The sequence below is a fragment of the Dermacentor silvarum genome, chromosome 8, assembly GCF_013339745.2.
Source record: "Dermacentor silvarum isolate Dsil-2018 chromosome 8, BIME_Dsil_1.4, whole genome shotgun sequence".
Classification (NCBI taxonomy): domain Eukaryota; kingdom Metazoa; phylum Arthropoda; class Arachnida; order Ixodida; family Ixodidae; genus Dermacentor; species Dermacentor silvarum.
In genome coordinates, this window is record NC_051161.1 from 50,719,198 (window position 1) to 50,747,150 (window position 27,953).

The 27,953-nt window shown below is 44.9% G+C and overlaps 2 protein-coding genes across 2 annotated transcripts; one reads left to right on the top strand and one right to left on the bottom strand.

Moving 5' to 3' along the window:
* The first annotated feature begins 69 nt into the window (after window positions 1-69).
* LOC119461206 (uncharacterized) lies at window positions 70-27,821 on the top strand. The gene is made up of 13 exons (XM_037722429.2): window positions 70-521; window positions 1,106-1,271; window positions 3,646-3,730; window positions 4,183-4,242; window positions 7,402-7,487; window positions 10,550-10,713; window positions 13,340-13,402; window positions 15,011-15,055; window positions 22,025-22,054; window positions 22,180-22,209; window positions 22,326-22,355; window positions 24,788-24,826; window positions 27,706-27,821. Exons 1-13 carry the CDS (start codon window positions 363-365, stop codon window positions 27,724-27,726), a joined length of 978 nt encoding a protein of 325 aa, XP_037578357.1. The 5' UTR covers window positions 70-362; the 3' UTR covers window positions 27,727-27,821.
* On the bottom strand, window positions 26,548-27,446 carry LOC119461211 (26S proteasome non-ATPase regulatory subunit 9-like). Its single transcript, XM_037722435.2, is given in 2 exon segments — window positions 26,548-27,131; window positions 27,134-27,446. Coding segments are annotated over 2 exon segments (618 nt in total). The 5' UTR covers window positions 27,344-27,446; the 3' UTR covers window positions 26,548-26,723.
* Window positions 27,822-27,953: the final 132 nt, after the last annotated feature.

The following is a 27,953-nucleotide window of genomic DNA, read 5'->3' on the forward strand; positions in this document are numbered from 1 at the left end:
TCGCACCTGTCGCAGGTGGTCGCAGGCATAGAGTTTCTCGCTATATTGGTCGTAGGCGCACGAAGCAGGTTTTGAGAGCTCTGATTGGTGGACTTTAATTTGCGATTTTTATTAGGTGCTGTCTAAATGGTCCAATCTACGTCTCGTCAAATCTACGACGTCTCATACGGTGGCGCCCTCTAAATGCGCCGAAAGCGACTTTTGGAACCGGAAATACGTCATAGACGTCGAGTTTTGGATTTTTGACACCAACCAGCGGCGGTAGATTTGGCTTGCCTGTTTGCGAGTGCTCGCCGTTTGTGTCTCAGTTCTTCTTTGCATCTTTTTGGTTGTCCTGCTGTGTGGTTCCCCTGTTGTTCGAAATGAACAGCGGTCCCGACAAACCATTTGCGGCGCTGAAAGAAGTAGCTGCTCGTCTGGACGTTGAGATTCCCAACGCCGCCAACTGTCTGGAGGGTCCTCGAACCACTGCAGCCTGTACGAGTGCCAGGAAAGTTTCCGAAATGGCGACAGTTCTTGAGGTGTGAATTGAAAACTTTCATACTGTGACTTTCATACCCTGTGCTAACCTATCAGAATTTCGAACTAACGTACAGATACGTTAGATGCTTTCCGTTTGTTTACGGCCAACAAATATTCGGGATTGGTCGTTTTCTGGGGCTTACCAATACGGGCGTCACACCCAATCCGGATCATATTTCTCGCTCGCGATTGGCTCCTTTGCGCAAGCTGCGCGAGGGAGCCAATCGCAGTCGAGAATTTCGATCCGGATCGGGCTCGATCGCGATCAAAAGTGGTCGTGTGACACCGATGTAATATACAACTGACCAGTTCGCCTTTCCTACGTCCCTGCGACTTTTTGCCTACTGTCCCGATGGCACAAGCGTGTTTTCTCGGCTTTCGTTCTAAATTATGGATTAAACTTGCAAATACTAAAACATGGTTGCCAGGAGGCGTACTGCTGCTATTGATATGCTGTTAAGGGCCAATACCACAAAATCTATTTAATATTTTAGTTTGTCTTTGCACAGAGCTGTTCGTATCTTTCAAGTTTACAGAGAGAATTTTACTACTGTACATTGTCTCTATTTATTTATTTTTTCAGGCCGAGCTAAAGCTGGTTGAACTCAGGCTTGAAAAGGTCGTGAAGGAGAAATTAGCATCAATTCAAGAACTGACAGAGTGCTTGAAACAGACAGACTGTGACAACAAAGAGACATTGCAGAAGCTTATACCGCTTGGGTTCAAAGTGCCTGATCACCTCTTGCCTGGTGAGTCCATTCAAACATTTATTAAGTATAAAGTACAAACCCCGTGAAAGTGATCTTGTTCACGATGGCGACAAGCGACGCGATGGAGACGGCTGTCATGTCCACTCGTCGTCTACAAGTCGCGGGAGCGATGGCATTGTGTGATGTCTCCCCGGTGTTGCCAGTATGAGGGCAGCAAATGTGCGCTGAAACTGGCGTGACACATGCTTTAATAATTTCAGTTGACGTGTTTTGCTGTAAAGAGCAGCATCAAATATTTTTGAAGGTCCTGCAGTAGGTTCTTATCCTTGCACATATCAAAATTTGGTTGTTTGCTCGTTCTGTGCGACAATCGGTAGTACTTGACTGATGTACATACAGTTCTGGCTTCGCACTATTGGTTAATCACTGATGGCACTTCTGGGCGATGAGCGATGAATTCTAGATTTCCAGAACCAAGCGATCGAGCGACAAGAAAGAGCAATCTGTAGGTGTGACGGCCCGTTTCGTCGCTCGAAGCCATCACTTGTTGCTATCCCGCACAAAATTGCTCTCATAGGGTTGGGGCTTAAATCCCATGCATGCGATCTTGTGCATGATGTGATGGAGATGGCTGTTGCATCCACTCGTTGCCTACAAATTGAACCCCATACAAGCAACGACTGTGCGACGTCTCTCCGGTGTTGCCAGTATGAGGGCAGCAAGTGTGCGCCGAAATCGACATGACGCCTGCTGTAATAATTCAAGTTGATTTGTTTTGCTGTACAAAGCAGCATAAAATATTTGTGAAGATCTTGCAATAGGTTTTTTTATCCTTGCACGTATCAAAATTTGGTCGTTTGCTCGTTCTGTGCGACAACCAGTAGTATGTCCCTGATGTATACTATTTTGCTCAATAAGAGTTGCAACATGGGCATACACCCGTCAGTTCTTTCAATAATAAAAATGATAAGTGACAGTTTTCTTGTGCTCAGGATGCTACCAGTAATCGGAACAGTGTTCAGCAATTTGTGTAGGCACTGCCGTGCTACTATACAGGCACGGCGCCTACACACACACACACACACACACAAAGAAAAAAAACTTGTGTTGCCACTGGTATTGAGCGCAATAGTACATTCTTTTCCGGCTTTGCACTATTGGCTAGTCGCTCATACCACTTCCGGGCGACAAATATTGAATTCTACATTTCCAGAACCAAGTGATCGAGCGACAAGAATGAGCGATTCGTTTGTGCGACGGCCTGTGTTATCTCTCGAAGCTGTCGCTCATCACTGTCACACAGAAAATCATTCTCATGGGGTTCCTCAACGGCTTTGAGGAATACTTCCAATCCAGAAGTGAACAGACTGTTGCGATGTAACTGATACATTACAGAAACAGAGCTGATTGACCAAATAAACACTATGGCATCAAGTTCCTAGAAAGCTACATTTCTTCAAACATTCATATCTTAGTTGACTATACTACATAAGCAGTGTATGCATAATATGCAAGTATCGGCGACTAACTACAGTACCTACCAAAGGTCAGGAAGTGTTATAAGAACTCTACTTTGAATACATGCTTTTAAAGAAAGGAAACAGTGCTGAGCTTTTTCTAGTTTGCAAAACCTACTAAATGTATTTTTCACAATAACGTGAAGTGCAATGGTAACTATCATCATTAACATAATTATAACGACCACGCTACAGTACAAATACGGTAGGCTTAAAAAAGCACTAATGTGTGCTGCTCGCACTACGTTAATATGTAGGAACACCACAGAAGCGCTTTATTGTAAAGTATAATATATATATATATATTTTTTAGATACAGTAACCTGCACTTTTACTGTAACAACTTTAACAGATTCTGCACTGATGACCGTTATTGATCACATTTCGCAACAAAATCATATTTTCCATCATATAATAGTTTACATGGCTTTTTGTGTGCCTTGTTTGTCAAAAAAAAAAAAAAAAACTCAGAGGAGGGAACTGGTATTGCGGCTTTTTGGCAACTGTAATTTGGCACAAGCAAGGCAGAAAGCAAAGCCAAGTGTTTTATTGAATGATGCGATCCAAAAAATTCAACTTGAGCAAAAATAAAGTAACGGTAAGCATCATATCTTCATATCAAGTAGCATTACAGCATTAGAAGATTAGCACTCTTGTTGTCTTTCCCGTCATTGTCTTGTGATTTTGGGCTGTAGGTCTTTGGAAATCTCGCATTGATAAGGCCACACCACACATCCATCCTTCTTATCAAGTTGCTAGAATTGAAATGCAGGTGACTGTATGTGCCAACTGTGCCAGAAGTAGTCCTGTGTTAGATGTACGGTGTTTCGCCTTATGCATAGCAGTGGTCTTTTTTTCTATTCCTGTGAACTATGCAAATGCTCATGTTATTGCAGCCCTGCAGAACCTCTCTCTGCAATGCGATCAAGTCACAGCCAAAGAGGCAGCTGATGACACGCTGGAAGATTCGGCGTGCTCTCTGTATCCTTAAAATTCTGGTAATCTTTCTTCTTTGCTGTACTTCGCATTTATTGTTCCGTCTTGTCTTCCGCACCTCTTGATTATACTTCTGTGAGTGTGCAGTGTCACATTTCAGTGACATTGACACCATACATACAGGGTGTCCCGGCTAACGTTAGCCAAGCTCTTAACAATAAAATATAGAATATACGAGGACGCAACCAATGGTATTCTGTCAGCAGTGACATACTGCACCACGAGGATTTTTTTTCATAATTGAACTATAGATAATTAGATTAGATTAATTAACAGACTTTTTAATTACTGAATTGAGGGCACCAATTTTGATAGAAAAGTAATAGTTGTGTTTTAAAGCACAATTATTTTGGTACAGAGATCTTTTGGTAGCCTGGGCGAGTTTTCCTTTTCCTGCTTGCTGTCTTTCTGCTTCCTTCCTTAATGGCTTATTTCAGAGCACATGTTGTGAAAAACTTGGAGCCTGCATTCAGCAAAGCAGCTGGTGGATCACAGCTGTAAGTTTAATATCAGTGTGTTTCGAAGCCCATCACTTCAAGTTCCTGGTTTTCACGCTTTCCCACTTTCCTTCTTAAAGCGAAGCTTTATATGTCTTGGCGAAATCGTATACGGATAGGCGAAATCGCCTGTGTACAGAAAACTATCATCATCAGCATTAGCTCGAGCGTCGTTGTCTTCCGCAGCTTGCTCGTTGGCGCCCCTCGGGTTGCGCTCGTATTCGTGCTCGGCACGTGCTCGTGCCACTGCTCCCGCGTTCGTTGTCGTCTTCTTTCACTGCTGGCTACGTTGCTGCCCATTATTCCAGCGTAGAATTTAATTTCTCTTCTATCGTTGTAATGGGGAGGCCGCATTTATCGTTGTAATGGGGGTATGAGCCATTGCTTAAGGGGGTATGAGCCATTCGTTGTCTTACGTAATGGACAGATTTAATTTTGAAGCAATTTAATTTCGAAGAATCGCAAGTGGCAATGGCGGGCGAATGCTGCTGACCACGCCGCCGAGCAAACTCGAGACTTCGAACGCAAGCAACAACGGCAGCTCGCGGGCATACCGTCAGTGACATCGTTCTCTTTGTTGCAGCCGAATATATTAGCTCATAATTGAGAAATACTTTAATGAACCCTCAGGATTAACCCAGTGATAAACACTGGGGCTGCACGTTTCAGCTTCGCTGGTTGACTACCTTCACGGAGTGGAAGGGCTGACAAATTTTTTTGTTGCTTCTTAATAACATGAATCAAAGCGTCGTTCTACCATCATTGTGAGACGCCAGTTGCAAAAGATTCTAAGCTCGCATACTAGGTGACACCTTTGGTTAAAAGATGCACCACATCAGCTGCTGTGACTGCAAATGGTGCTGCCTAACACTTCCATGACTAAACTTTTGCACATTCAAAAATGCACAAGGAAGTGGACGGGAAGATGGCTGCCACGGTAGCTTAATTGGAATAGAACTGCACACATAATGTGAAAGATGTCGGTTCAGCTACCACTTGCAGCACATTGTCTTTCTGTCCACTTTAATTTTCGTTTTACTTATTATATCCACATTTCAATTAAACATAATTTCTTGTATGCTTTATCTGGCTTCTTTGTCTTTCTTTGTATAGTGTTAACTAAAATTATCATCCAGATAGACAAGTTTGTGGCGTTTATTTGAGTCATTTTCTTGTGCTTACATGTGTCTGCAGAAATTGATGTATCTTGGCTTGATAATTCGAAAAAGAAGTCTAATATTGTTAATCACTAGTAAGAAGAGACAATACTGAAAAATGCTGCTGTTGGTACTTGGCCTTCACGGTGCGTTGATAACTGCAATTTCTGATGCATAAATTTGATTATGTAAACAGTGCAACATGAGGAAGACAAAAAAATTAAAGTGAGCAACATGAGCATTAAACTTAACTTCTCAAAACTAAATTTTCATGAAAAGTTACAGCAAGGTATTAAAATTTGTAAAAAAAAAAAGCATGCTGTTGTGAAGTCGGGGCTCCGAGCAGCCACGAAGGTTCTGTGAGTGATGCCGTGCCAGGTGCGGGGAGAAAGAGGTCCAAAGCGACGTCCAAGAGATGAGAAAGGGGTTTTATATACAAATTTACATGATAGTTAACAAGAACGGCTCCATGATTCTCGGAGCACACTACATGCTAAAGTTTTTGCATGCCCGAGCATCCTCACAACACTCAAAATTCGCTTTTTAAGCACTTAATTTCCCCCTTTCTCTCGTCGAGGGAATTCAATGTCCTCTCGGCCAATTGGGATTGTGCACAGCCCGCAAAATCCCACCCACGGTGCTGCACCACCCCGCTGGACTCCGCCTCTGGTCTCCAAGCTTCGACCCGCCCTCGATGCAATGAAGATGTAATTTCATGTGGAACAGGGGTCAGCGCTGTTCCCACGAAGTCGGTCAGCGTAGGCTCTTTGCAACATTTAGTAGGTTGCACTGGTCGATGACCCCTTTGCAGTTTGGGGTCCCAGAGCTCGTCTTGTTTGTCAGCTCCGGGTCGTTGAACAGACGAACACGTGACACATAATCACTTGCCAAATATCTTGACGTCACGCGTGTTTTAGCTCTTTGGCATCGCAAAGGAGATAAAGCGTGAATGGCCTTTCATAACTGCACGCTCACCGGTGTGCATCCTTTGTCCAGAAGGACCGCCAGGCACAACAATGCATAGTAGAAATTGGGGGGCTAGCAGATCGTTAACAAATCTTGATGCATGAGTAATAAGGCCATTAGAGAAGCTAATTGGTCTTGCACATCCAAGTGAGTTGCGCTACACAGACTTGTGTAACCTGTGTAGCGCAACTTACTTGGATACATGATGCATGATCTGCGGTTGCTGCAAAGAACAAGGTGCATATGAGTATGAGCTGTACATCACTGTAGTGGATGGCTCTGTGCATCCACTACACTTACTGTGTGAACCCTTGCTTCCGTTAAATGACAGAAGCGTAGCATATAATATCTATTTTTAGGCATACATGCAAGCTGACACCCATTTCTGCTCATGTTAAACCAAACTGATATTGGCACTTGAGCAAGGTTAGGTATCTTCGCATATTTTTGATACGTGAGATGGTGTCTGAAGGAAGGAACGACAACATACTGCACCTGCGCACTGTGCTGACATGAACCTACCTATGCCCACATTATTCCATCTGTCATTGCGCAGAGCTTTGCTACCAGGCTCTGACATGGTCGTTTTGACACTCAATCTCAGAAGCCATAGTATTGGCACAACTTCATTATTCTTAGTCACCAGATGGTGTCATGGCATTGTTAGTCATGGCGCTCCTCCATTTTTGGGTACTGTGTTGTGAGACACTCCGTAGTTTTGATGTCTTAAGGAAATTGGCCAGCAGCCTTTGTGCTTGCCACTGCGTCACAATAAGCATAAACAGTTGTGAAGATTTTGAGGTGAGAAACTGTTGTGGTAGTTTGAGTAAAACTGTAAGCTCCCTGCTGCATTTTCAGGAACATCTTTCGTTCTGGTGACCATAAGAGCATTGTCTAGCAATTGGGTAGGCCTACTTGCCGTGTTCAAGAAGTACTGCAGGGCACATTTAAGCTTGCTAGACATATGCCAACCAGCGCAAGTAATCAGCGCTCGGCTGTGTACTGCTGTGTAACTTTCTTTTATTTCTTTATTCAGGCGCAAGCCAAGTCAAGTGCCGTCAAACTTGTCTAGGTCATCACTGCGAATTTGGAACTCTAAGCATGCGAGCCGGTCTCCACCTCGTAAGTCGGCTGCTGTAGCATGTCAATGTCTGTGGCTTGATGGCCTTAGAACCATGCTTAGTTAAAAGGTTGCTGTCTCAAAATTTCAGTCCTGAAGCACTGCCTGAGAAGTGTTTAGCTTAAAAAATATTTGTGGTGGTTTCACACGGTCAATCAGTTTTCAGTGTGTTTATGTGAAATTGCACAGGCACCATAGCTACTTTAGCTAGATGCAAAGAGTTTGTCTAAGTGTGTCTTCGACACTCTTAAACGGTTGTAAAGCTCTAACAATAGTGATAAAGAATTGGGAATGAATTGCAGAGGAATGCTATATGGTCAGCAGTAAACTGTGTTGTGCCATTATACTGTAGAGAAAAGTGTAGTGGTCGTGGAATTATTCACAAATGCAGAGATCCTGAGAGCAATTATATATTATAGGATGGTTGTTTCGCAGCGCACAATGGTAGTCCAGTGGCTATGGTGTTACGCTGCTCCGTTCGGTTTGGCCGATGTACACCTTCCCGCACAAAAAGGGAACGGAGTATACCACTCCTGTCGTACACCTTATGAAGCAGCTATCATGGCTGGTTTGGCAACCTCGTTTGCTGTCACCGCAAATTCGAGGGCAGAGCTTAGATAGCTTATTAGGAGCCATGAAGACCACAGGAATACAATGCCTGTTTGTGACTTTCTTCAGGTTGTGCGAGACCTTAGGCATATAAGGCATGCCTAAGGGTCTCGCCGTCTGTCACTGGGTCTCAGCCCTTTTCACTCCTTGTTGTGTGGGAAGGTGTACATTGGCCAAACCAAACGGTGTATTAACAACAGGCTCAGGGAGCATACAACAGGCTCAGGGAGCATGCACTAAAAGTTAAGAAAAAAAGGTGACAAGTATGCACATTTGGTTGCCCATATCACCATGTGTGGTTGCGAGGCACGATTTTATGAGACCGCCATCTTAGGAAAATCTGCAAACGACTCAAGTGGCTCTGGAAGCATTATTTATCCACAAGAATTCAGCAGTTTGCATAAGCGAAGCGTCTTTTCTTTTGCACACTGCCGAACTGAACTACTTGAACTCTGTTGTCTGAGGTAGATACTAGTGTTGTTCACTTTTTAATATTTGTTTTTATCACCTTGCATGGGCGTGACACTTGTGTACGTAGTTCACCTTATAAATCGGAGGGTGTGTCGATTGTAATAAACAGTTGGTAGTAGCACTCATCTGCGCCTGTCGTGTCTTCTTCGTTTGTATGTCTACTTACTTGCGCTATATCTGAAAGTAACTATGTTAGACCAACCAGCCCAACATGCGGTCCTTCTGAGATATGTTTTTGGCATGTAAAACTTCAGAACTTAACTTTTTCTTTGTTATTCGTGTCACAACTGGTTAATTAGCACCAACTGTGTTGCATTTTTTTTTAATGTGTCCTAGTGTTTACTTCGTTTTCTTGTTGTTCAGCCGCGCATTCTTGTCTTCACTGTAGCCAGTGTGGGCACAAACTATGTAAGCCAAGCATCGACAACCTCGTCTGAAAATGCAGTAGTGATCAGTTTTTACTGTATTTGAGATGCTTCTGCGTTTGTTGTTCTTTGTATGCGTCCCTTAATAGGTATTCGCAGTTCCTTTGACTCTTTTTTTTTGTGATATATTTTTCTGAATTTCTGTAATGAGCTTTGGCTGCGTGTAAGTGCTTGTGGTGTTCACTTTGCTGTCCTGCCTTTGTTGTAGTTTTTTATGTTGAGCGCACACAAGTAAATGCATCCCGAGGCGCTCACCCAACTTTCTATATTAGGACAATGCCTGTACCATATATATATATGTAACGGACCCAGTGCATTGGCTTAGTGGCTGCCAAGTTCTGCTGCCGAGCTCCAAGTCGGGGGTTCGATTCTTACTACAACGGCTGTATTTCGATGAGAGTGATAGGCAAAAACACTCGTGTACTGCACATTGGGCGGACGTTAAAGGGACAATAAAAAGACAATTATTTAAGCCGTATTAGCAAATTACACTACTACAATACAAAGCTAGCTACTTTTAGTAGGAGAGAAGGCTTGATAAGCCAGAAAATGCATAAAACAAGACAGGTGGCGACGTCTTGAAGTTTATGCACCAGCTTCCAGTGACGTAGATAATAATGGCGTCTGCTCAGGCCTAGTTAACTTTTTATTGGCAAAGATGGACTATATCACTACTCTAAAAGAGCCAAAGAGCGAACTTAGCATGGTTCAAGAGCCTTTAACTGCGCCACAACGGCCCAAATGCGAGAAATACTTTGACATATGTGACGTTACACTGACGTACTGGTGCTGGGGCTTCAGTGTGTTAATAAAAAAAATGAAACATTGACTTTAAGTTTTTCTTATAAATCAACCTACTAAAGCAAAAGTAATGAAAATAGAAATAATTTGGAAAGAATACGTTGTTGGCCTGAACTTTAGTGTTTGTCTTTAGTGGCCCTCTAAACTACCTCAGGTGGTCAAAATTAATTTGGAGCCCTCCACTACGACATCACTCATAGCACACCATGCAACTTCGGGATGTTAGAACTACAAATCTTAAAACTTGTGACAGTGAGGTCGCAGGTTCAATTTCCCACCATGGCGGTCACATTCCTGCTGGTGTGGGATGCAAAAAAACTGCTCGGCAACACTGACCTAGGTGCGTGTTAAAGAACACCAGAAGCTAAAAAATAATCCATAGCCCTCCACGAACGCTAACCTTCATTAGCTCAGAGTCATTTCGGGGCGTGAAACCTCACGGACTGCTAAGGTAAAAAATTCATGGTGCCTGATGCATTAACACTTATACAAAGTGCACATGGCTTTGTTTGTATTGTTTCGTTTGCCAGCGTTAGAAAGCTCATCATTGCTTTCTTGTTCCATTTTTGCCTTTTTCTTTGTATACCATGTCTTTCCTGTTTCCTTCATTTGACTGTTGAGTGCTATGGAAAAAGCCAGTAATGCTGGCTGCCAGCATTTTAATAGTACGATCAAACAAATTATCACTTTTGTTGGCTGCAAACATTGCTCTATGTATTGGTGTCTAAAGTATGTCTCCTGTCCTGTTGGCTTTGCAGGCCGTTTCCACGGCAGCTCCAACTTGGACAGGTACCTCGAAGAAATTGGCAACGAGGATACGGTAACTGTTATGAACTACAAGCCGCAAGCTTCTCGGACAGCAGCCAAACCAGCAGTGGCTTCTGGGACACCTGATAGGGAATCTGCAGCACCTGTGCAGAAGGTGAACACTGTTGTACATTAAGAAAGCAGTGGCCATGAAAAGTTCACCGTGTCAAAAGAAGTAAATTCTGGTTGAACCTATCTACTGTACTGATGACTGTCAGTGTTGATGCGAGAGCATTTGAATGAAAACTTAATTTCCGTGTTAGACTCGCCCTCTAATTTAATGGAAGCTAACGACATACCACTATTACAGGCACGAAGGCAAAAATTTAGAATTTATTTCCCAGCTTTTAAATAACAAACTAGTTCTAGGATCTATTACCATATTTATTTAGCAGGCCCACCCGACACCACCACCAAAATGCGCTAATGCCATAGTATTTTGCTCGCACTGACCTGTTTAAGTTTTCTTATTTCCCAAGGACCATTCATGAATGGAATTGCCTTACTGAAGCAAGTGATCAGAATGCGAATTAACATTTTTAAGCCTCCATCGTTGTTCTTTTTTTGCTTTTTTTTTGCTACTTTGTATTTGTAGATAAATAAATAAATTTGTATTGTCCACCCTGCTTGGACCTTGAGTCCACTAGTTTTGAACAGACAAAATAAATAAATAAAGATCTCAACCTGAAGGATCATCATCACTCTCACCGTCATCACCGTTGGCATCATCAATCATGGGCAATGTCATTATTATGGTTTCCAACGTAATCATGGGCGTAATCATCATTGTAGGCATTTTAGCGGAGCATTGTCCTTTGGTGCAGTGACGATACTTCAACGCAGGTAATGTATGCACATCGGACAGCATTGTGGAGCCATCTATAAAGCCCTGGCATTGTATACAGGCCAGAAACCCAGATTCAGCAAAATGGGTAGGGGTAGGCAAAAAAAAATTAAAATGCTCTTGCATTTAGAAGGCTTTAAGCGACTTCAAAGGGTGCTGATTTGAGCTAGTTAGAATTGCGAATCCATTGCAGACTTCGAGCACAGGATCACAAAAAACACAAGCGCAAGAAAAAATACTTTCAGCCCTTCTACTGAGGTGGAGATAGAAGACCAGCGAAGCTGGTCTTCTATGGTGGGAATTATGTATTTCCAATCATGACTATTGAGATGTGATGGTGTGATTGGTTATTTGAACTATTAAGGAATGAGAAATATTTATGATCTGGTGGTTTTCATTTATTTAGTGACCACAGGGACCATGGCCTTATGGTCGCTACGGTACACCGCCATAGGGTGTACGGCAAAGGTTGGCACGTTCTTCATAAACACGTCACCAACGCCGCGTGCGTCCGCAAAACGCCACCGCTGTCGACAACAGTTGTGCGCATTGTTTGTGTTACCGCACACAACCGCTGTCAAAACGCTGGCTACGTGACGGAACGGCTAAACGCTGTTGCCGACACTGTTAGGGGAGAGGCAGGCGAGAGCCCAGAGAGAGTCGGCGGCACAGGCAGCAGAGGCCGGCAGGGCTGCGCGCATGCGCCGCAGTGGGAGAGCGGGCACGCACACGCACAGTCTAGGGTGTCTCAATGCCCTCCTCGCCCCCCGCTCCCCTTCAACTGGGAAGTCGCGTTTGCTCTCCGCCGTGCGTTCGCTCCCCGTGAAAGCGCGCGTCCCTTGCCCTCTTTGACTCGCAGATACAGCATACGGCCAATGGGCTTTTTTTTCTATTGCCAGACGTGACCATTGAAGAGTGAGCCCCTAACAACTTTGCTGTAAAAAATTGTTTTGTTGCCGTGTGATTCTGCGCTATAAACTACGACAGACGTTTTCAACAACATTAATCTTGAAAAAAAAACATAGCTCTTCCATGTAGCCTGAATCATTGCACAGTTCACCGGATCTATGTTTCGAGCACACATCTCACCTAGGGTTCCCCACCGTCCCAAATTTAGAGGGACAATCCCGACTTGTGACTAAATGTCCCGTGTCCTGACTTGACCTAGTCGGGACTGCCACTGTCCCAACTTTTGATTTTTTTGTACTGGATAACTATAAATAGGCCAGATTTCCTTTTTATAAATGCCTCGCAGCTTGTTTGCGCATTCTCCTTTTTTGTGTGCTGTTGCGTTGCTATAAACATAAAGGCAGTTTGTCTTTGTCATCGTTCTAGTTGTGTTGTCGGCCCTAACCGTTCACAGTCCCTCTAAATGCAGTGGCAGCTGTGTTAGTCAGGCAACTATACTGCACCTTTCTTGTTGCAAATCGCGACACGGGAGGACTAAAAGAATTTTTCAACTTTGTTGCACACTGGCAGCCTCTGGCTCTGACAGCCACTCACCCCCCCCCCCCCTTCCCTTTGCCAACAACGCCTGGCGATTGACATATTTTTGGCTTGTGCAATCACTTCCCGCGCTTGCAGTACACTAACTTGTGTCCTTCGAGATTGGCTTCCGTTACACCAAGGGAGTCGTAGCTGGGGGTTCGATTTCATTTCGTCACCAATTAGATTTCCCGGCCTGCTGTACGGTTCAACTGGCAATATAAAAAAAGTTCACATACAAAATTTTCATCCGTATTAGATGCGCTCAAAGTTTGCCGGCTTGCTGTGGAACGCATACGGTTTAACATGCAGTGTATAATTCAAGCTGAGAAATTTGGTGTTACACATGCGTATTGCTGCCATGATTACTAATGCTGTTATTGGTTTTTGTGGCTCTTGTCTAAACTTGCAGGTGACCGAATTTCAATCATTGAAGCAATCGTTGCTGGCCGACACCTTCACTTGTGGAATACAGGTATGATACTTTTCCTGAATGTCCTCAAATACATTTTAAAATTTTTTATTCTAGCTTTATCAATGGAAACCAGATGTTTTATTTTACAATTCACTGTGAGCAAAATATTGTGCGCTATCAAATATCAGATCACACCTAATATGAGATTGTTCTCCCTAGCTTTCTGTTTTATGCTTTTGTACTGTTGCTTCTATTAGACACTTTTTTTACATTGCTGCTAACTGACTGTACTAATAGTCATTTTGAACTTAGTTTACTTCTTCTTTCTGGGGTTTTACGTGCCAAAACCAGTTCTGACTATGAGGCACGCCGTAGTGGAGGGCTCTGGATTAATTTTGACCCCCTGGAGTTCTTTAACGTGCACAACAACGCAAGCACACGGGAATTTTTGCAATTCGCCTCCATCTAAATGCGGCCGCCACAGCCGGGATTCGATCCCGCGACCTCGTGCTCAGCAGTGCAACGCCTTAGCTAACTGGGCCACCGCTGCGGGTTTTGAACTTAGTTTATTGAATTGGCCGCAATTCATGAAACTCTGTAGTCATGAATTTTTCGCTTCCTATACCAAATGTATTGAATTGCCGTGTTACAAATTTACTTAAATCGGAAGTCTCAATTCACACACGCCTTTGTTGGGGAAGGTGAAGTTTAGCTAAAGCAAGCTTTATGCGACTTATTAACGCTTTATTGACGGCACATATATATACCCAGAAACAATGTTTATTTTCTATCTAAATGTGCAAAAACATCAAGAATAAGCATAATCAACGAAAAGAAGAATGCATATTGCACAAATTTTTTCAGCAATAGGGGGAAAACCCCTGGCGGGGAACTGGAAGTGGGCTTCGCCCCAAGCCACCTGAGGCTTCATTTGAATTCGTACAAGCAGTTCTCGTCATATGTGAACTATAGTTGTGCATTTCATTTGCTTTACATCACGTGTGTTACACCACTGCAGTCGCAGATCTTACATTGGTCTGTCTCCTCTGACAATTCTTTCAAAAGAAAGCGAGTCGCATGCTAAACTTTGTCTTCATCTCGTGTTTTTGCTCCAAACCAACAAATGATGCTTGCTGCCTGTCATTCACTGTTGGCTGAAGAGATTTATCCAGAAACTTTGTGCTCAATAGTGAAACTCGGCAAGAAAAACTATATTTTCTGCTACATTGCCTGTAATCAACACTCGTCAATAAACGGTTAGGGAGGCATAAGAACTTGAGATATATGAGCAGACTCCACTCAAGAGCACTGCAGGCTTTGTCCTTAAGGCCTCGTTAAATGATTATTCAGATGAAACTGCCATTTATTAAATGGCTAGTAGCTTCTGACAAAAAGCATTATTTTGGCACTCTGCTCCTTTTACATCCTTATAATGATAAGCTTTACAAAAGCAGAGATTTTAAGTTGTAGGTACCAGCCATGCTGTTGCCTTAAATAACAGCAATGGCCATGCTGATTTTGATGTTGTTTTGGGTAAAGGTGATAGAAACATATATATTCTGCCTAGCTTTGTCGCCAAAACTTTTGGTTGTTAGTCGACGCTCTTGTGTTTGTAGTCTGCCTTATTTATCTTTTGCTTTCAATCATAAGCAATGTTTCTGATTGCAGCCTCTTCCAGTGACACCTGAGCTTACAGGGAAACCACTTGGACAGGTGATTGCTTCAGCTTTATTTGATTTGGCATCAACTTTTGTTTGTTTTTCATGATATAAGGGTGTTTCATCTGCAGCGACTAGAACAAAGGAAATCGCTGCTGCTGCTGCTGCTTACATCGAGCAGTAATTTTTGTTGGAAGCTTTCGCATGTGTTGGCGAGGCTGAAAGCGCAATTTGCAATCGGAGCGATGCTGAAGGTCCACCCGGCTCTAAACGTATTCAAGCCTGTATTGTTACAATGAACTAACACAAAAGCAATCAAATGTTATTTATTTAAAAAGGGAGTAAGTAGCATGCCTTGTGATCTTTAAAAAAGTTGTGTGTTTAAGATTGCTTAGTCTGCAACTGCGGAGATGCCAATGCAACATGTCGTAAAATAGTAGTCATCAGAAAAGCCCTAATTCGAAGGCGTTTGCTATTGTCCAACTCAAAATTGTGCCGTGTCTTCTTGTGAGGGACACCTCATAGTATTTAGAACTTGCAGTGCATGTAAATAACTGAAAGGCACACACAAGTATGTACTATTGGCACCCGAAGCCAACGTGAAAAAAAGAAAACCAGCTTGATTAGCGAAGTAGCGTGTCTAGAAACGCATAGAAATCACAGAACCAAATCTGACCTACGAGTTTGTTATCTGCCTTCTTCGCGTGTCGGTGCTGATGGTGTGTACCGCTTGCGCAATCCACAGCTGATTTGTTGAACGACAGACATTTTCCAACGAACCTCCATAACCAAAACAAACCACGAAAGATCTTCTCCCTTCCTTCTTTCATTATTTTTTTGTGTTAGCGTCCAAAAATCACACTGATCGCTGCGACGTGCAACCACATTGGTTGGTTGCAGTAACAGGTTGGTTGCAGTAACAGTTGACGTATGTGACGAAAATTGCATTCCGTTGTGATGAAAATCGCATCATATACAGTGCCTGACAGATTTTTTAGATGCCTGAATTTTCGGACGTGTGCGACTATTTAGGCTTGACTTCCCTTGCGGTGCCGCCACCTACTCCTGGCACTAATCTATAAGAGAAATTTTGGACGCCGCACGCATGGCGGCCATGAACTCGGTTGCTGCGATGTCTACCATCGGCATGAGGCCTGACGCACTTCACACCAGAATGCCATTCACACTCAAACAGCAGTATGTCTTCCAGGGTGTGAAAGGCATGTGCAAACTGCATGCCACTGCAGTGTTTAACACTTTGAGAGCAACCTTGACAGTTACAATGTTCTTCAGCTGCCACTGGAGTTTCTTTGCAAATTGCACAAAGCTCCATTTCTTCTGATAACTTACAGTGTTGACCGCTTATAACTAAGTCGCCAGAGTCGCGAATATCCACACTATAAGCGGTACCGCACTATAACCAAAAGAACTATTTTATTGCGATAATGGACACTCCAGGCGCATTTCTGCCGTCGCTGTCACCGTGCTCTAGGTACCGTATTCGCTTACTAAATAAATTAACAAGCCCGCTGTCACGCGCGCACAGGCAAACACGAACACATCTCGCTTGTTGATCGCGGAAAGGAACTGTCAAAATGCTCGAGTGACGAAGTGCGGCGAGCGAATTGACCTTCGTGCTATCATGCCTCTCGCTTCAACGCGACCTATAAGCGGCGAAAACACGGCGTGCGGCGGACTTTCCCCGTGGCAGATTGCTTTCAAGATAGGGCCAAGGTGATCGTATCATCGAAGTGGATCGTCACAGATTACGTCCTGCTTCGGTCCACTGAAACCGTTCTGCATTGCTTTGCTGGCGAAAATCCTCTCCTTCTGTTTGCGCCAGTCCCGAACGCAAGTTTCGGATTCTCCGAATGCCCGTGATGCGGCCCGATTTCCTTCCGTCTCCACACACGTGGATCACTTTCCTTTTAAATGCGGCATCATGAACTCGGTACTTCATGCTGATAGAGCAGACGCAGAGAACTTGAAGACAGATGGTAGACTATTGCCTGAGCACGTGTACTGCAACACATGTGTTGCGGAACGCCGGCAACTCGTTCACGTCGCCAGAAAAGACAGAGCCGCGATACACTCAACGAAGCCTTTAATGGCGAGAGACGAACACAAAAGGTTTTATGATGATGATAGCGGTGCGCGCACTTCTTGGCGCCAGGCGCGGAGGCAGCAGCCCACGTTCCATTCTCTTTCTTTGTTGTCTGCTGCTAATCTCCGACATCCTCCGGGGCCTCAAATGTGGCAACATCTAGTTCTAGACGATGTAGCTTCTGCACTGGCCTCTTGAAGACTTTGCCTCCCTGTAATCGAATTAAGCAGGTGCGCACAAATCCGTCGGTGCCTGGGTACACCTCTTGAACCCGGGCTAGAGGCCAGAATAACTTGGGCGTGTTGGGAATGTCGACTGTTACGATGTCGCCGACCTTTAAATTTCTTGAGTGATGCGTGGGTGAGCGATGAGCTGTTCCGAACAACCGTTCACAGTGGGTTTCGTGCGAAAGCGGACGCATAGAAGGCATCGGTTGATTGCTTTCTTTGCCGTTTGTCGCTCTTGGGACCCAGAATCGTTCGCGTACATTGTCTATTATCGCCGTTACTCCTCCATGCATGACTCGACGATGGGCATCCGCAAATACCAGCTCGGTGAAACCATGTCGACTTGAAAGTAGCAATGGATGCTTCACGTCTCAGCTGTCTGTGAGGTTCTGTAGTCTTCCTCCGACGCGTAGAAGCCCGTTCTCGTCGAGAAATGGGTGTAGTTGTGCTACCCATGATTTACTGGGCGGATCTTGCCTTTCCAGCAACCAACTCCTCTCCTCAGGAAACGATTCAGCTTGAACTTGCCGGATCCAATATCTCTCAGCAGCCAATATTTCTTCAGCAGAGATGACTCCAGCTTTTTTAATCTTGCACTTAACGTTCGAGACAAAGCGCTGCACCCATGCTGTGACACGGAGAAGCTTGTGCAGTGAACTAAACTTTGTGGCGTCTAGCACTGGGGTTAACTGCAATGCGTTTCCTGTAGAGTGAAGCGTCGTAGGATTTGTCGCTGTCATCCCTAGGATGTCATTGATTTGGGGCTCTGAATGCTTCACAGCTGGCCATTTTTCTGAGTCCTTACTCAGTCAAGCTGGTCCTTGCCACCAGTCTACCTCAGTAATCAGTGCATTTAAGGAAACACCTCCGGTCAGTCTTTCAGCAGGATTGGTTTCTCCTGGACAATGCCGCCAGTTACATCTTGCTGTAGAACCAAAAGGTATTCTGTTCCTACGCCAAACCTCCACGGCTCCTTCCTTGAAAGAAACAGCAGGACTTTTGTCAAACCACTGAAATTTGAACAGGTCACGGTCCTCTTTTCGTATTTCCACTTGCAGGAACACCTTCTCGATGTCTGCTGTCATAGGCACTAGGTACCATCTGAAGCGACGGAGAACCTGCAGTAAGTCCGGGTTTAGGTTCGGGCCAGTTTCGAGGCAACTGTTCAGAGATCTCTCTCCTTTGGCGTGAGAGGACGCATCAAAAACCACGGGGAGCTTGGTTGTGAGTGAGTCCTCACGAATAATCTCCCTGTGTGGCATGTAGTACGCAGGGCCATCTATCGATTCCTTGTCAAGTACAACTTCAGCATGGCCGGAAACAATGTACTGACGGATCGCCGTATCGTATCTCTCAAGCAATCCTTCGGGCTTCGAGATGCGCTTAACCAGATTTCGTAAACGGTTGAGTGCGACGCTGTAATTGTCTTGTAGTAGCTCAATATCCGGTTCTTTGCACGGCACGGCTACTTGGTACCGCTTTCCAATCTTTACAAGTTTACGTTGGAAAACAGACAACGTGTCTGCGTGCCCATGAGTTGCTTCGTTTGGCGCAATTCCCATAGCATCCAACGACCAAAAGGACTCCAGTGTGCTTCGGTCTGATTCTTTAACTTCTCCAGCTTGCACTCGGAGGACGCAGATCATCACTTCGGATGTTCCGTTTATGAAGCTCGTTTTCATGGTAGGACCTTTTAGTGTCCAGCCGAGATTAGTCTTGACCGCGACCAATCCTTGCACTTCCGTGCTGCGTATGATGTCGCCGCTCAAGATGTTCCAAAGCTGATCAGATCCTATGAGCAGGCTAATGCCTTTCTCGCCACATCCTCGAGGCACAGTTTGATCGTCCGCCAGGCGGTAACTTTGCTCGCGTAATTTGGCTGCGAATGAACACTCCATAGCCGTGGCAGAGATGTCGTGGCAAATTACTGGCATGGTTATCGCTTCAATGATGTACTCGCTATCATCAAATTGACTCCGTAGACGAACTTCGACGACATTGCATTTTCTCACACGAGAAGGAGCGTCTGATGCAAACGTGTTCACCGCTATGCATGTTTCTCTAATGATTTTTAGTCCCAATCGCGCCACCAGGTCTTCCTTAATGAACGTGCGTTGACTGCCTCCGTCGAAGATGCCTCTGATATAGGATGTCTCGTTGGAACCGACGATCCAAGAACGAAAAGTCTGTAAATTAATGGTCTCGTCAAGTTGACAGCTTGTAACGGCAGTCGACCGTGGACTCTCTGCCTTCATTGGCTTGGTAGCATCAAATACGACGTTATGTGGCTTCTCGCCCCTTGTCGCTCGAAAAGCTGGGTCGCACATCGTTGAAGCGTGCCTTCCTTTGCAGGCCGCACACACCAACTTCCGCCGGCACTCGTTTGCACAGTGGCCTTTTATAGTACATCGGTAGCACCTCATAGCTTTAGCCAGCCGGTTCTTTTTCTCTGATATGGTCAAGGTAGCGCTGCATACCTCGGTTGCATGTCTTGTAGATTTGCAAAAGAAACATTCGTTGCGGATTTGTTTTGGTTCTTCCGATGCATGCAGGACCGATGACGATGGCACATGCTTTCTGTAGGACCCACCACCTTTGAAGGAAGATGCCGATGGAGCACAATGCTCTCTTGTTTCGAGCTCTATCTGTGTATATCGCAAGAGCTGCTCGAGTTTCTTGCAAGACGTTGTGGTTGCCTCCCCTGAAGCAGAGGGTGTCGTGCCTTGTGCGTCATCCTGGAGACGGTTATGGCGGTGGAACACGACGACGATTTCTTGTGGCAGGGACTGAAGCAGAATGTTGTAGAGCATCGCCGCAAAACTGCTGGTTGGAACTTCTAGGACATTGAGGCAGCGGACATTCAGCTGGACTCCGTCGTACAGCCTGCGCAACTCCCTCGTATCCGATGGAGATGTCATGGGCTGCAGTTCGCGGAGCGCTCTGAAGTGATGCTGTACAAACCGGCTCCTGTCCCCGAACCTCTGCTTTAGCAGATCGATGGCACTCTCATAACACGCTTCAGTCGTTGGTAGTCCGGCAATGGGAGCTGCTGCTTCCCCTACCAGGTAGTTGCGGAGGTAGTGGAATTTATCCGTCGTGCGCAGAGTTGTATTCGCGTGGACCGCGCCATTGAATTGCTCCCAAAACGACGTCCGTTGACTCACGTCCCCATGGAAAGGCTTGATGGTCAGCGTTGGGAGACGAGGTCCGAAGCTCTGTGACGCAACTGTCGTTGGGGCAGGTGGCGTATTGAGCGTCGTCGAGGGAGGAGTCAGCACCGTGCTGCCAACGTTGAGATCTTCGAGTCGGGCCCGGAGGTGTGTCAGGGTCTCAAGCGTCTGGTCGTCATAATGCGCTGCGGACTCGTACTCTCTTTCAAGATCATCGACAGGAATCACGTCCTCAAGCTTGGCATTGATCTTCTGAAGCTCGTCACGGCTGGCGACGAGTTTGTCGATAACCTTGCTGAATGCCGTGCGGTCGTTGCAGCCGCTCTCCAGCAGCGTCGTCACCTCATTAATGATTTTCGTTGATTGGGTTCGTCTAGCAGAGCGTTTCGCTTTCAGGCGGTCCATATTTCATTAGGATGGCGGATTACTTGCTCGTAAGGGAGCCGGTACCGCGCGTTGCTTCCCTGGGTGTGGTTCCGATGAGGATCAGACTGCTCCGGCTTCAGTTTCTAAAAGAAACTCGTCGGCGCCGGCGCTCGTAGTTCACGTCGTTGGGATCCGCTCGTTGTCCCGTGGGTTTCGGCACCATATGTTGCGGAACGCCGGCAACTCGTTCACGTCGCCAGAAAAGACAGAGCCGCGATACACTCAACGAAGCCTTTAATAGCGAGAGACGAACACAAAAGGTTTTATGATGATGATAGCGGTGCGCGCACTTCTTGGCGCCAGGCACGGAGGCAGCATCCCACGTTCCATTCTTTTTCTTTGTTGTCTGCTGCTAATCTCCGACAACATGGAGGAAGCTACGGTAGCTAGGCTCGAGAGTAGCTAGGCACGACGCGCGTGCGAGGCGGCCGTCTTGCAATGCCGACGGCTATATGGTAACGCAGATTTAGGGTCTTACTCGATTTGAACATGCACACGATTTTTGGACCTGTTTTATCGGGAAAAAAAGTGCACGTCAGGTGCGAGTAAATATGGTATTTGTGGCTTCAGGGGTGCGTTTGCCGTCTAGGTTAACTGCCGAACTTCCAGGCAGCCGCACTGTAACTGGTATTTCGTGTCCCGCAACTGCACTATAAGCGATACGCGTATACATAGAGTGCTATGGGAAAATTAACGGGAGTCTGAAAAGACCGTATTATATCCGGTCCTGCACTATAAGCGGTTACGTTATAAGTGGTCTATACTGTATCTGGTTGCAACAATCTTGCTTCCTTGGTCGCAGATTTAAGCACTAGAATAACCTAAAGTTGCAAGGAATGCTATACATAGAAGAGAAACTTCTTTATCGGAGAAGTGCTATTGTTGTCTGACCTTTGTCCCAGAACACATTTAATCTCTGTCAAGCGTAAAACAGCGTATAAGTTGTAGGTTATGTTCCGTTATGTGCAGATATTGCTGGCATAGATTGGCCACAGGGGTCTGCCTAATGATTGGTGTACAAGTTTAAACTTGAACTTTCCACGAAAAGCAAGGCGTCTCTGAAAGTAGTGTGTCTCATTTGCTTTTCTTTTTTACAGTCCAAGGAGAGCTGCCCGTTAACCCCACAGGTATGCATGAAGATTTGACTCCATTAAAAAACCGTAAAGTGTGCGTTAGGGTTCTAAATTTCTATTCCGCCAATTTTGATACTCAGTTTATGCCGCATTCAGAATGTCACTGTTGTTGTGCGCAGGCACCAGACTGTGAGGAGTTTTTACTCGAGGTATGTGCCATTCTTATGATGATGCAGTTTTCGTGCACATATTATTGTGCCTTGTTCAGTCTGTACAAGTTGGAAAAAACTTGAAATAATGTCTGCATTTCAACCTTCTTTCCTAGATGAAGGAACGCACAACTGTGACAGCAAAGGTATGAATTATTTTTTCATTTGCTTTCGGTTATGCAGACCAGCACTGGTCATAAGCAACAAAGAAGAGACTTTGGTGCAATTACAGAAGCATTCTCAGCAACATCATATGAGAATCTTTGAACTGCGAAAAACAATGGTGATGTCTGCCCACTCTGTGCTTTGGAGGCCACATACAAACAATAGCTTTATGTGTGCAGTTGCTTAGTTGATGTGCCTTCAATTATTTGCTGGGAAGGCTGGTTGCCAGAAGCAGTCAGTCAGTGTACCACTCTTTCACGCTTATGCATCCTTGTCAGTTTTTTAGTACTGTGATCTGGAAAGAGACTTCTTTCTACACAACTTGCTTGTGCACATTGTAAAAGTTTGCTGGTCAGGAAGTACATCATACTATAGAACTTAGTGACAACCTGAGATTGCAGTGGCCAATACACCGTCGTCTGAACTTGGAGAGAATTTGTATAATGTGCCATCCAATCATGTTCGCTCAGTTCTGTGGTGTGATGGCAGAGGCAAACTTCTTTTACTAGGTGTTTTTCAGAGACAATGTTTTGAAGCACGAAGGGCGTGCTGTGTGGTTTCATGGACAGAACTTGTACAGAATTCTTAGATTGTCAGCAGGTATTGGCATTATTTACTTTGTCCTGTAACAACTCTCATTGTATTGTTGTAGCTATAGTAAAACAAATGCATTCTACTCGTTGGACCACTATGCCGAGTCACTGTTTCAGTGCCAAATTGACTCTAAGAGGCTGTATCCTTTCAGGTGCTACAGCAGCCCATTTTTACTTCCACTGCAGGATGAAGGCCTCTCCCAGCGATCTCCAATGACCCCTGTCTTGCACGGACAAATTCCCGAATTTTATCACCCCCTCCCAAATTTTATGCCAAAAATTCATGACGCCAGTCAACCTCTAGTCTGTGCAGGAGTATGTTTATCTAGGTCGATTACTCACAGGCGACCCTGATCATGAAAAGAAAATTTACAGAAAAATAAAAATGGGTTGGGAGTGCCTATGGCAGGCATTACCAAATCCTGACTGGGATCTTATCACTGCCGTTATAAGGAAAAGTGTACAATCGTTGCATTTTACTGGTGCCAACAGTGGGGCAGAAACTTGGAGGTTAGAAAGAAGGTCGAGAACAAGTTAAGGACCACATAAAGAGCGATGGAACGAAAAATGTTAGGCATAACATTTAAGGGACTGACAACCAATTTTCATGGTACCCATTTTATTTAGGGCAATGGAAAGCTTACCGGTCAGAGTGTCTAATCATGAAGTGATACACAGAAAACACCGTGGAACATTTTTTATTAGAATTTTTCAATCTGCTGTGAAGATGTAGTTGTGCACTGGAAGCATGCTGAAAACAATGATAAGTGAGCGCAATAGCGATTATGCGCTGGCATTAGTGGGAGGCAGACGACAAGTGTGGCCATAGCTGTGAGAAAGTATTTTGTTTATCAAGCCCATGTTCCTGTGATTCATATTTTCTACAGTGTTAAGTTATTTCTACTATGTGTTCTCGTGGTTTTCTGTCCAACTGCTTTGGTCATTAACCAGTCAAGTGTTTTTTAGCCAAGCCAAGTTAAATCCTCGAAACACTTTTCCACGTGATACACAGTTCAGCATGTTACAGTAGCCATGCGTGTGCTAATACTGTAGTCCTGACACCCGTTTACGGCACAACTAGTTGATGGCATTTTGTATCTCACAGGAAGACCACACAACTCCTGGATACTTACTTGCAAACTCGTGCGCATAAAACAGCCTATGTGACCCGCCATGCATTGTGGGACACAGGTGCCACTCGTTAACATGAACTTTCTTTACTTCGTAACATGCATCGGATAAAGCGCAAGCATCAATAACATACGAACTGCAGTTTAAAGCAACAAGTATGCTGTATACTTAATAAGAAAGAACTTACGTAATCTCATATACTGCATCCGGAGAGCCAAGATTTCACTGCCCTTTTTCAGATTTCCGTTGACGATTTCACATTATAATTCCTACTTAAATTGCGAACTCGGCGTGCTGGATTTTGTCACTATAATTCATGGTCATTTCATTTCCATGAATGTCTCGCAACACATTCTGGCCCCTTGAGAGACAGGAAGAGAGTGATGGGGACCAAAGAGGAAATGGGGATAGCCAATATTCCAGTTGGCATCAAGAGAAAAAAATAGAGCTAGGCAGGCCATATAATGCGTAGGGCAGATAACGGGTGGATCATTAGAGTTACAAAATGGGTGACAAGGGAAGGGAAGCGCAGTCGAGGATAGCAACTTATGACTCTTCAAATATGTAACACAGGCTGCCCTTGCTGTGAACTGTACCACTATAATTCTTGCAGCATTTCATGTCATTCTCTGAAAGCATTCTTTCTTGACCGTAACAAGTAGACATTCACCTCCTCTTACTGCTTGCAGACACCAGAGCTCGCAGACTTTCTGGAGCCAGTACTGAAGGTAACACACTGTACTTTATTTTTATGTGTCTTACTGCACTTATTTTCGGGGTATGATTGCCACATGAAACATGCACTTCCCAAGTAGGAGTTGACTGCGCAATCCTTCACAGTGTCTCGTCGATGGTGCAGCTTTGTTTAATGCTTGCCATGCCGTGCTTCAGAATTAAAGGAGACCATGAGCACAGTAGTCCTGATTTAGTCTAGTTTCTTAAAACAAGCACTTTGTAACGCTCACTGCAAATCAAAGATGTTACAGTTTGAGACAATGTGACATAAATGTCAGTACACACGGCGGCCGCATTTCAACGGGGGCGAAATGTGAAAACACCTGTGTACTTAGATTTAGGTGCACGTTAAAGAACCCCAGGTAGTTCAAATTTCCGAAGTCCCCCACTACGGCGTGCCTCATTATCAGATCGTTGTTTTGGCATGTAAAACCCCATAATTTAATTTTTTTAAAGATGTCTGTACATATTTTTTGTCACTTTTTCTGATATCTAATATGAAAGAGTAGGCACCCAGCCTTTATAAAACGCTGAAAAAGATACTACTGAGGGGTGAACGAAGCTAGTGCGCAAATCAAAGTAGCTCGCAGTCATGCTGCTAAGCTAAAATAAGCACAGCATGCATTCACGATCAGAAACGTAGCTCACTGCGTTATTTAGTTGTGTGATGCTTAAGAAAGTGAATATTGCAAGGAAACAGGTCACCTATTCCAAGTAGTAAGAGAATATGCACGAAGAAAGTGGGTGTACTGTCGCCACCATCTTTGTGCATGATTTGTGTTTTTTGAATGCTGTAGGGTGATTTTGCGAAAGTGCAACACTTTAGGGCTATATCTATTTACAAAACTCTCGTAGCTAAATTGTACTTTTAAAGTGCAGCATGCATTCCACTTGAATTGCATTCTTAGGGTAGAGGTTTCAACTGATCTACAACAGTATTTTACGATTAACTTGCAAAAAAAAAAAGAAAAAAAATTGAAGCAAACACTGAATGTGGTGCAACATTAAGTGACATTAATCAAACTGGCCTGGCAAGAAAGCACCTTTATTGAAATATGCTGCACACGAGCATTTCATCGCTCGCATTTTGTCGATTTATAGCTTTATCACCCATAACATTTGTTCGTTATCCTCAGAAAGATGCTGCACGCCTATTTTCAGCAAGTTTACAGTTTTTCCATTGTGGCACATCAGTAAAAAGATTTCCTGAAGATCGTTTGGCGTTATTCCAAAGAGCACTGAAGCGTTGTGGCAACCACATGGTCCAAGAACCCATGACCACGAAATGGCTTTGAAGAAATTTCGTGCGGCGATGACAGTGTAGCTTGAAAGTGCTTGCGAATGTATTGTGCGACATGTGGAATATGTTCTGCATTGCTATATGCATGCTTCTTTAAAATTACTGTGTAATGGCGTTGCAGTGAAGCTGGCACTTCATGATTCTTAAAGTACATCTATATCGGTGCACGATGCATCAACTCGTGGCTTTGACATGTCTGTTTAGACGCATTAGGAAACGATACTCTTTTTTCGTGACAGCCGGCTGATGCTATAAATGATGTCCTGGGAAATGTCTAATGGCATCCTACATGTTACTCCTCTTCGAAAGTTTCAGGATAACTGACACGATTTGGAGTGAGCGCAAAGGGAGTACCTAACTTCAACAAACAGCGTTTTGTGGTTTGGCCCCCTTGATCAAGACATGTACTTACTGTTCCACAAGCCGCGCTTTTAATTTCAGAAAGTGTACAAACAGCACGCGCTCGATGCAGACGACACGCAATGTGTACTTTTAGACAGCAAAAGTTGCCTTCAGACCTTCCGCCAGAACTCCAGGGCGGCCATCACGCGCAAATTTCAGCCGTTATCACTCGGGACAGCCGGCGTCGTTTACGACATTGGGAGAACAGTGCAACCGAGCAAGCCCTTGCCGTGCCACTGTTTCGGCGTCAGTACCACAGACACTGCGTTCGCGTCACGTTTCACCAGCACGTTGACGGGCCTGCCCACGCTGTGCTGTACGACGGCGGCGATGTCAGTCACGTCCTTGAAGTTTCCGGCGTTCACGGAGCCGAACTTGACGATCTTGTCGCCGGCGCTGAGGCCCGCGATGTCCGCGGGCGAGCCGTTCTCGACCTTCCCGACGACGGCGAAAGGTAGCGGCGCCGCTGCCGAACCGCCGCGCGCGACGTTCTGCTGCTGCGTCACTGTCGCCGGACCGCCGTTTTCGGCGCCGTTTCGCGACATCTGGGCATGGTAGTCGTGCAGGCTCTTCTCGATGTCCTTCATGAATCGCCTTAGTGGTCGTTGAGCAGGCAGATGATCCGGTGTCGCGCGTGGCGAACCTTGTAGACGTCGATGTCGGACCGCGGGTAGCCTTCGTTGTCAACCAGGGGTTCGTCCATGCCGATCGAGTTGGCGTTCAGTATCTCGTGCTGCGCGCTGATGGCAGCCTCGATTTCGAGTTTGCGCTGCGTCAGGCGCGACAGTATTTGCTTCTGGTCTAGCATGTCTGGTTTTTTAAGTCGAGGCGACGAGAAGTAACTACGGAGACGGTATCCGCTGCATCATTCTTGCACGCGGCTCGAGGAGTCTAGTAGCCGCCATTGCGTGATGTTCATGTCGATGGGTAATCGCCGGAAGTTCGGTTTCGGTTTCAGTGTAGTTGACAGGATTCGTATTAGGCCGCAACTGGAACAGTAGATCGACAGAATGATCTACTCGCTCACTAACGCTCTATCTCTATCTGCGAAATGTGTGGAGCTAGCATGAATCGGTGTACTTGTGAGCAAGTATACAGTAAAACCGAACTCTAGGCCGGTTTTTTGTTTTGCAGTTGTTAGTGAATTATTATTATTTTTTTCCTTTCCAGGAGAATGTGGGTTTGCCATGATGAAAGTTATTGATGCTCTTGCCAAGTCCAGTACCACTTATTAATGAAACTCTTTTTTGTATATTTTGGCTACCAAAATAAAGTTTTATATAGTTGGTTTTAAAGTGTGTGGTTCTTGTAGTCTTCTGCATTTCCATATATTTATTACCCTCTACCTACTGTCTTCACTTCTTGCTACATGGGGCTTTCATTATCAATTGAGCCACTCCATTTGTGGAAAACATTCA

Excerpts from the sequence above, each read along its gene's own strand:
- LOC119461206 (XM_037722429.2), top strand. The coding sequence starts at position 363 with ATGAACAGCGGTCCCGACAAACCATTTGCGGCGCTGAAAGAAGTAGCT. Across the intron at positions 4,243-7,401 it reads GCAGCTGGTGGATCACAGCT|GCGCAAGCCAAGTCAAGTGC; the intron begins GTAAGTTTAATA and ends TTCTTTATTCAG. Across the intron at positions 13,403-15,010 it reads CCTTCACTTGTGGAATACAG|CCTCTTCCAGTGACACCTGA; the intron begins GTATGATACTTT and ends TTCTGATTGCAG.